Below are 8,931 nucleotides of genomic sequence, written 5' to 3' on the forward strand. Positions count from 1 at the left end.
GTGATCCGCAATAATCGCAAATTCGCAACCGCAACTGACGCGGTTAACCGCACCAGCGGTTGCGGATGACAATTTTCTAAAATCGTTTTTCGCGGTTTGGTTCGACTTTTACCCTAAAACTGATCTGATCCGACCGCGTACACCCCTACTTACTATTATTATAATAATAAATTTAATTTATATTCAATTTTTTTTATAGAAAAGGGCGAAAAAAAGTATGAAAAATAGAGAAAAAAATTTAATTAATAAAATTAAGATAAACATCCTTTCTCTTTAAGAAAGTAAAGAATGATCTTAAATTTTTAGGAAATTACTAGAATGTTATTTTAATTTTAATTAAATGTTATAATTTTAGGTAAAGATTCATTATAAGCAAGATGTTGAATCAATTGTTTAAAAAGAGAAAAATTATTATTTTGGCCGCATGTTCGAATTCCACGGACTCAGAAAGTGTGTTACTTAAATGTGATTTACCAACAGTTAAGTTAAGTGATTTGCAGGTTATTTCGTGTACCCGTAATAAACCAAGATCATGTGATTTGCAAATTATTCCGTGTGCCGTACAGTTTACGTCAGCTGCTAATAGTTATGATAAAAAAAAAGTAAGATGCCGAAGTTTTTCCAATATGCCACCCGAAGATTCTCTTAGCTTAGTCGAGAGAAACATAAGTCCGCTTAGAGACCCGTTTATAATTTTGCATGAAAAAGTTAAAAAAATTACAAAATCAGAATGATCTATTTTCTGCAAAATATTTAAAATCTAGTTATTAAAAAGAGTATAAACTAAAATAATTTATTTTCAACAATAGACACACCTTCTGTATCTAATTATTATCACTATCCCATGTCCATGTCTTCTTCTTCACTCTCACCATCCTCACACCCTCTCTTTTCTTCCACTTTTACTCCATCTCTCTACATTCTTTACAATAATCCTCAACCCACTTCTTCAAAAAGTTTCAACATTTCAAGATTCAAACTTTTTTCTTCTCATCAAACAGTTGAATTTGATACCCAAAAAATCAAACCCACCAAGAAAAAAAGAAAGCCCAGGCCCAGTTTCTTGGAACAAATTGAAGATAAATGGTGTGTAAAAACTACTTCCTTGAGGCAAAAATTCCCATGGGAAGAAGAAAAAAGTGAAAAAAGTGAAAAAAGTGAATTTTTTCAAGAAAAGGTTGAATTTGATGAGTTTACTGAGTCAAGAACTGATGGTAACTCGGTAGTGAGTGATGGGTTTGTGGAAAATAGAGTAAAGTTTGCACCTTGGGATCAAAGAAGCAAAAATACAAATGCCCAAGTTGAGTTTGATGCTGGGACTGAGTCAAGAAGTGATGGTAACTCGGTTGTGAGTGATGGGTATGTGAGAAATAGAGTAAAGTTTGCACCTTGGGATCAAAGAACCAAAATTAAGAATACCCAAGTTGAGTTTGAAGGTGGAAGAGGCATAAAGGTTGATGAATTTGATGGGGTTGAGTCAAGAATTGATGAGAGTGACTCGGTGAAGTTTGTACCTTGGGATCAAAGAAGGAAGTTTGATGAGGCTCAAGTTGATTATGAAGCTGGAAATGTGGAGAGTAGGAATGGTAAAGGGAAAAGGTTTTATGAGTTTCCTGAGGGTTATGTTTTGCATTCGAAGAATTTGAGTGATTTTGTCGAGAACAATGAGAACTTTGAAGAAATTGATGATGATGATGATGATGATGATGATGATGATGATGATGATGATGATGAGGTTGATGCAAGTTCAAGTGTTTTTTTGTTGGAGAAAAAAGAGAATGAGAAGTTAGCGTTCGGAGGGGAATTATCCGGGATTGGTGAACGAGAAGTTGGAAGTGCTGAGGAGTTTAGAGATGGAAGTGATGCAGTGAGGCCATTAGTTGAGAATTTCGCGGAAGAAGATAAACTGAGGAAAATGATGCCTTGGGAGAGTGTGAAATCTAGTGGGGAGGAGTCTGTGAAGAGCAACACGATGTTGGCTGAAAAAGTTATTCCGGAGCCTGAATTGAAGAGGCTAAGAAATATGGCATTGAGAATGGTGGAGAGGATCAAAGTTGGAGCAGCTGGCATCACACAGGACTTACTAGACTCTATACAGGAGAAGTGGAAAGCTGATGAGATTGTTAAATTAAAATTTGAAGGACCTACTGCTGTAAATATGAAGAGGAGCCATGATATTTTGGAGGTTGGTATTATCTCCTGATCTTCACACTTTTAAAATTTTAGGCAGCTTCCGAGCAAAAAAAAATTAACCAAGGCAATTCGGCATTAGCTTTTGACAACATGTTATTGATAAAAATATGACTTGTGTAGGTAATGTTTACTGAATGGACTGAATCGCAGTATCTGATCATTTCTATATAGTTTGATTTGAATATGACTTTTAGGCAGATTTTAAGAGCTTTTAACCATGTTTCTTGCCAGTGTCATAATTTCATTTTTTTGTGGTTTTGGAGATATCTGACTCAGGCTTCAATTTGCTTATAATGTTTAAATTTTAATCTTGCTGGCTTCTTGTTATCAGCGAAGAACTGGAGGCTTGGTGATTTGGAGATCGGGCAGTTCTATAGTGTTGTTTAGAGGAATGGCCTACAAGCTGCAGTGTGTTAAATCATTCACCAAGCATAATCAGGCTGTCATAGTATCAAAGCCTCCAAAGTTTAATAAGGATGATGCTCTTAATATTACTAAAGGCGGCTCGCGTAGTTCTTCAGAGTCATCTGCATCCATTTCTGCAAGTTCCATGAAGAGTATTTCTGAAGGTGAAAACATGGATTTAAGTGAGCTGGACTTTCTGTTGGATGAGATTGGGCCAAGGTATGTAGATTGGGCAGGCCGTGATCCCCTGCCTGTTGATGCTGACTTGCTTCCAAATGTAGTTCCTGGTTATAAGCGGCCATTCAGACTTCTTCCATACGGGATACGACCAGTTTTGAAAGACAAGGAGATGACTTTCATCCGCAGGGCTGCCAGGACAATGCCTCCACATTTTGCCCTGGGTAGGTAGAAATAATTGTTATTTACTGCACTTTGAAATTTGAACAATATTGTCACCTGTAATTGTCATAGCTTACTTTCCGCAGGAAGAAATAGAGAGCTGCAAGGTCTGGCTAAGGCTATGGTAAAGCTGTGGGAAAAAAGTGCCATCGCTAAGATAGCTATAAAGCGGGGCATTCATAATACTCGCAACGAAAGGATGGCCGAAGAAATCAAGGTGAAGTTGCTATTTTGTTGTGAATATACTTGTATTTCTTGCTCAGTCTGTCATGCTATACTGTATATTTTACAATCTAATATTCTAATGTTTGATCATTTGTGCAGAGACTAACTGGTGGAACACTAGTATCTAGAAACAAGGACTATATTGTCTTTTACAGGGGTAATGATTTTTTGCCTCCTGATGTAACACAGACGCTGGTAAAAGCGCAAAACCTAGCAGCTATCCATCAGGATGAGGAAGATTGGGCCCGTCAGAAGGCGTTTGATCTAATGGAATCAAACACCAAATCTTCTAAGGACCACAAGCTGGTCGCAGGAACCCTTGCTGAGACCATGGCAGCAACCTCACGCTGGGGGAACCAGCCAACCGATGAAGAAAGAGAGAAGATGATGAAAGACTCAGCTTTGGCCAGACATGCTTCTCTGGTCAGATTTCTTGAGAAGAAGCTTTCTCTGGTAAGTGTTAGATACACTACTACGAGTGTTCGTATCGTGACCTGCAAATCACTTTGAAACAGCATTTCATATCTGACGTTTTTGTTAACATGCTGTATAACTTCAGGCAAACAGGAAAGCAAAAAAGGCCGAGAAGGCTTTACGAAAGGTGCAGGATTATCTGGAACCAGCTTCACTCCCTAATGATCTGGAAACCGTAAGTGACGAGGAGAGATTTCTATTTCGTAAGATTGGCCTGAGTATGAAGCCTTTTTTGCTTCTAGGTAATCACTCCCACTCTAGCAGTAATGTAGTATCCTTCTGATTTTATAACGAGAGCTGAGATTAGTATTATATGGTTGTTTAAGGATTGAGAGGAATTTTTGATGGAACCATTGAAAATATGCACTTGCATTGGAAGTATCGTGAGCTGGTAAAGATAATAGTTGACAGGAAAAGATTTGCTCAAGTCAAGCATATTGCTATTGCTCTCGAGGCAGAAAGTGGTGGAGTATTAGTATCTGTAGACAAAACTACTAAAGGCTACGCAATCATAGTTTATCGTGGAAAAAACTATAGGCAGCCTATTGCCATGAGACCCAAAAATCTCCTTACCAGAAGGCAGGCTTTAGCTCGATCAATTGAACTTCAGAGACGTGAGGTAATAGTGTAGCTCTATATCCCATGTCCAACAGGAAGATTCTTCCTCTTAAAATATAAAATTTCCCAAATTGGACCAAGTAATAGAAAGTGTACATTTTACGTGCATTCTGTATGGCATCTCAATTAATTATGTTCAAGACTGTTGGTCTCTTTCTGACCTATATTAAAACATTTCCAGGCACTAAAGCATCATATTACTGAGTTACAAGGAAAGATTAAGAAGCTGAAGCTTGAGCTGGTATGTTTTCCTCCCTTCCAAATAACATGCAAAGACGGACAGGTTAAAGAAAGTTAACTTTATTTAGCATAATTTTTATAGACTTTTGTTTTAAAATTTGCAGGAAGATATGACAACTGTAGACAGGGTTAGTGAGGATACCTTTTACTCGAGGATAGATGATGCTTCTGACAGTGATGAAGATGACGATGACAGTGTGGATGAGGTAGATATACATAATATTTTGCTTGCTTAAACATATTTTTTGTACTGCTAGATAATTAGTGATTGATAATTAACCATGTGGATCTTATAACTGCCATTTCTTAATAGCCTCCCAATCTTTAAACTTTTTATCTCATGTTACCGTCTTTCATGTATTCCTGATCTCTCATGCTCTACTTATTTCCTGCACCATCAAAACATCGTTAAAAATAGTTAAGATCACTTATGGTGATTTTAGAATTTAAAAGCTCAAAAAATAAAGTAAAAATCTACTGGATCAACCTCGATCAACATGATGATGCTTTTCTCTCTATTGTGCAGGATGAAGATGAAGAGGCGTATCTTGAAGTGTATGACAGCGGAGATGAGGATGGTAATACTAGTCTAGGAAGGCATTTTGACATCGATGAGAGCAAGAAAAAGATGCAATCTCGTAGATATTCATAGTGCAGTAGGAGAATCCTTGTGGCCATTTTATGGTTAGTCATTTAAGCGTATCTACCATTGCTTGGCATGCATATTGTTGTGATCATTCTTTTTATTATGTAAATTTAAGGAAACTTTAATTGTACTGGAAATTATGTTAAGTCTCAAGCTTGTGAAGAAAAATAGCAGCAGTAGTGATATATCTTCTTTGGTGCAAGTTAGCGTGTTTCAAGTTAATAGGAAACAAGTGAATAACATAATTTGCTCTGTTAGCGCAGTTGGTGAAAATACACAAATTCCCTATGTACAAGTTCTGTTAAGTCAATGCCATCTACGTTAAAGACCTACCAAATAGTATAATATTTGTTGGAGCAAGAGACCACAAATCACATACTATTTCAGAGATGATTACAAAGGCACGTACAAGGACCGTTTAGGGTATTTTGTTTGCAAGGATTGTGATCTCTTTACTATATGTAACTTGTACTCATTTTTATCACATTTAGTCCCTTGAAATAGTCCTGTGGTCATGAACAACTTTTGGTTACTTTTTACTTCATTTTGGGGGGTTATCTTAGTACCACATTTCACAGTGTATCATAATCCCAAAGAAATGAACCAAAAATGATTGGAATGTTGTCTTCATAACTTTTCATATCTTATAACTTGAGATGTCTCCCTTTAATTTCACTTGAGTATAGCAACAAAAATATTGAGCACCTCTGTATTGTCGTCGTTTATTGGTTTGTGTATTAGAACTTGGAAAGATAAATAAATAATCAATAATATGTAGATGGACACCTAAGTGCAATATAAATATGCAAAAAATTAGGGCTTACGTGAACCTATCTCATTGGAAGACTTCAATTTTTATTGAAACTGTTTGTGTATGGTGGGATATGCTCAGTAATAGGTACTTTTATCATATTCCTCCACCCCCTGTTTCGGAGTATTGCAAAAATCTCTGCAGTGCCATTTCTTTGAATTTCACAGCTTCACAGCTTCTGCGATTAAGGGGTGTGGTGTAGATACTTAACAGTGTATATCTGGTACAAGAAACAAATTCCAAGCCAAGGATTTGCCAACATCAGTTTATATTATGTATATTCAAGTTCTTGGCTTATAAGTTTTAAAGTGTTTTTAAGCTTCTAGACTAACAAAGGATGCGCAGGTATGCAGCTTAATTATCCTTGCCTTTTGCCTGAAGCAGATCCAAGCGAGCTTGCACGTTTCCGCGGGCATCCATGAACCACCTGTGGTGCCAGCCCCATGTTGCTGGGCCTGATCAGTGTGTCATGCATTCTACTGCCTGGATAAGATCGTAAGTAAGCCTACCTGACCGTGCATGTATTGCTGTTGATTGAAATGGATCTGCTGTTCTTTCCGGTCTCGGGACCTTATGACATCAAGCTGGAAACCTAGAAATTTATTCCTTACAAGCCGGCTTCTCCGATTATGTACATCTATCTGTTTCAATTTATGATCAAATACTAGCTCCTGCACCTTGATGGAAAATGCAGACTATTTTTGGCTTTAAAGTTGAAACCTTCCCTGTAATGTACTGTATATTTTCATCTTCAAATGCAAATATATTGTTAATGAATTACTAGAGCTGTTTGTGTTACTCATATTATTATCTCTGTTCTAAACAAGTACGGCCTCATGTAAGGTTTATATAGACTCAAAAGCCAACACACGAAAACAAATATGACTGATGAGCATGGTTATTGAAATCGGCCAATTTTTTAAAAATCGCCGATAAATCGATAAAAATATTTCACTGAATCCACAAATTACTTATAAAGCATCCATTCTTTTAAAAATCACCAATTATTATCGTCGATTAGTTTCGATTTCCGAAATGTTAATACATAAGTTTGGCTCCATGTCAAATTGTCCCCGCCCATTTAAAATTTTGTGTTGATTCTGGGCTGCTACAAGTCTAGCCCGGGTAAAAATTTTATAAGCCCATTAATATATGTTGAGCCCATCTCACATAACAATTTGTCAAGAAGCCCATTACAATCAATCTGTTTATCGAAAAAATAAACCCCGTAGTAAAAAATAGGTCGGCTCACACAATCTTTATCAAATTGTAATTGGCACATCCGGGATTCTTTTCTATTTTTTTAATAATTAACCTTAAATTCAAAAAAATTATACGTATAAATTTAGTATCGACTTTATTTAAGTTACACAACATCAAACGAAAGTATACAAATTAAAAAAATATATTTTTCAAAATTTTGTTTTCATATTAAATAAGATATCGTACATTTAGTATTTATGATAAGTAAAATAAAAAATAATTTCGAATTGAAATTAACAAGCACCGAAACGATTATGAATTTATCCAAAATTTTGCTAAAAGCGACATTTAAAACTGGAGAATTTTTTATTAAAATTTGTAAGGGAACGGTGTATAATAAAATATAATAAAGTTGACTACAAATTTTATGTGGCGCTGAGATCTACCACTATCATGGTAAATAACTTATTTTAGAAACACGTGAATTAATAAAATGTCAAAAAAATAATTTTCTCGATATTTAGCTCGAAACTCTATTAAGATTTTTCTGATCGAATAATAAATAATGCCTTAAAGAGATATAAATTAATAAAATTAACTACCCGATCGCCCATGAAGAAATTTCACAAAAAAAAATGGACGAATATCAAAATTAGAATTTTGTAATATCTTCTATCTAATTAGTTAATCTCAATAGAACAACGCATACAATATAATTTCATAAAAACTAACCCCAAATTAGTTAAACAACATGTATAAAATGATATATTTAGTTTAATTAAAAATACTCGTGATCACCCATTTTAGAAATCGGAACTAATCTTTAATATACTAATTTATGATTTATCAGAATCTATATTTTGTACTAATTTTGAAAAATGGACCAATACTTCAACGGTTCAACATCCGCGTCAAAATACAATTTGCTTTGATTTGTTACGTGTATTTTAATGTTAATATGATAGCTCTACTAATTATTTTTTAAAATTTTCTTCCTCAATAAAAATATACATTTTAAATTTTAATTTTAAATAAAAATATATGTGAATCTATGATATTTATCAGTGTTATAAAAATCCCCGATTAATCCCCTACAAAGTATCCGACCGATTCGATCTTTGAAATCCGATTTATTTTTACGAATTTTTCTTTATTACAGTATATATAATTATTTATTAAAATTAAAATACTATATTAATTTAAATATGAATAATTATAGAAATTATGATATAATAATTATATATTTGTTAATAAATAACTAATATAATCATAATAATATATTAAATATAATTTAATATTATAATACATCCGATTTTTACGCCGATTAATTTCCAATTTTCAATTAATCCTAAATCGGTAGCTCGACCGATATTTCCCGATTGCCGATTTTTACAACATATTTATATATTTTAAAATATTACTAAAAAAGTGGAAGATACTTATATTTTGGGACGAGATAACTTAAACACGATTTATACTATATTATAATAGCCGGAATAGAGATAATTTGGTTCAACGGTTTGGTTCAACGATAATTTCTTAATTTTGATTATTATAAAAATAGATAAATAGTGTTATATATCTAATAAACTACTAAATTATTAAACTACTACTAAATATAGTATACTTATCCTACTAAATTACGAATAAAACTTATCATATTATTAAAAGATATAAATAATAGTGTTACATAAACTACTAAATTGTTAAACTACTA

The 8,931-nt window shown here is 34.1% G+C and overlaps 1 protein-coding gene across 4 annotated transcripts; it reads left to right on the forward strand.

The window, feature by feature from the left end:
- Window positions 1-806: 806 nt before the first annotated feature.
- On the forward strand, window positions 807-6,796 carry LOC141701939 (CRM-domain containing factor CFM3, chloroplastic/mitochondrial). Of its 4 annotated transcripts, none has more exons than XM_074505576.1 (10): window positions 807-2,185; window positions 2,525-2,999; window positions 3,084-3,214; window positions 3,322-3,675; window positions 3,782-3,938; window positions 4,023-4,315; window positions 4,496-4,555; window positions 4,659-4,760; window positions 5,081-5,238; window positions 6,093-6,350. In XM_074505576.1, the coding sequence occupies exons 1-9, from the start codon at window positions 845-847 to the stop codon at window positions 5,204-5,206; spliced, it is 3,039 nt and encodes a 1,012-aa protein (XP_074361677.1). In that variant the 5' UTR covers window positions 807-844; the 3' UTR covers window positions 5,207-5,238; window positions 6,093-6,350. The 4 variants fall into 4 exon arrangements, with proteins under 4 accessions (XP_074361677.1, XP_074361678.1, XP_074361675.1 ...); XM_074505574.1 differs by lacking the exon at window positions 6,093-6,350 and adding an exon at window positions 6,357-6,796 and having other exon boundaries at window positions 808-2,185; XM_074505575.1 differs by lacking the exon at window positions 6,093-6,350 and adding an exon at window positions 6,396-6,796 and having other exon boundaries at window positions 808-2,185.
- Window positions 6,797-8,931: the final 2,135 nt, after the last annotated feature.

The sequence above is a fragment of the Apium graveolens genome, unplaced genomic scaffold, assembly GCF_009905375.1.
Source record: "Apium graveolens cultivar Ventura unplaced genomic scaffold, ASM990537v1 ctg4472, whole genome shotgun sequence".
Lineage (NCBI taxonomy): Eukaryota > Viridiplantae > Streptophyta > Magnoliopsida > Apiales > Apiaceae > Apium > Apium graveolens.

Bases quoted from the DNA above. Each gene is read 5' to 3' on its own strand.
- LOC141701939 (XM_074505576.1), top strand. From the start codon at position 845: ATGTCCATGTCTTCTTCTTCACTCTCACCATCCTCACACCCTCTCTTT. The intron at 3,676-3,781 runs GTAAGTGTTAGA...GTATAACTTCAG, and splicing joins TTGAGAAGAAGCTTTCTCTG to GCAAACAGGAAAGCAAAAAA. The intron at 4,556-4,658 runs GTATGTTTTCCT...TAAAATTTGCAG, and splicing joins AGAAGCTGAAGCTTGAGCTG to GAAGATATGACAACTGTAGA.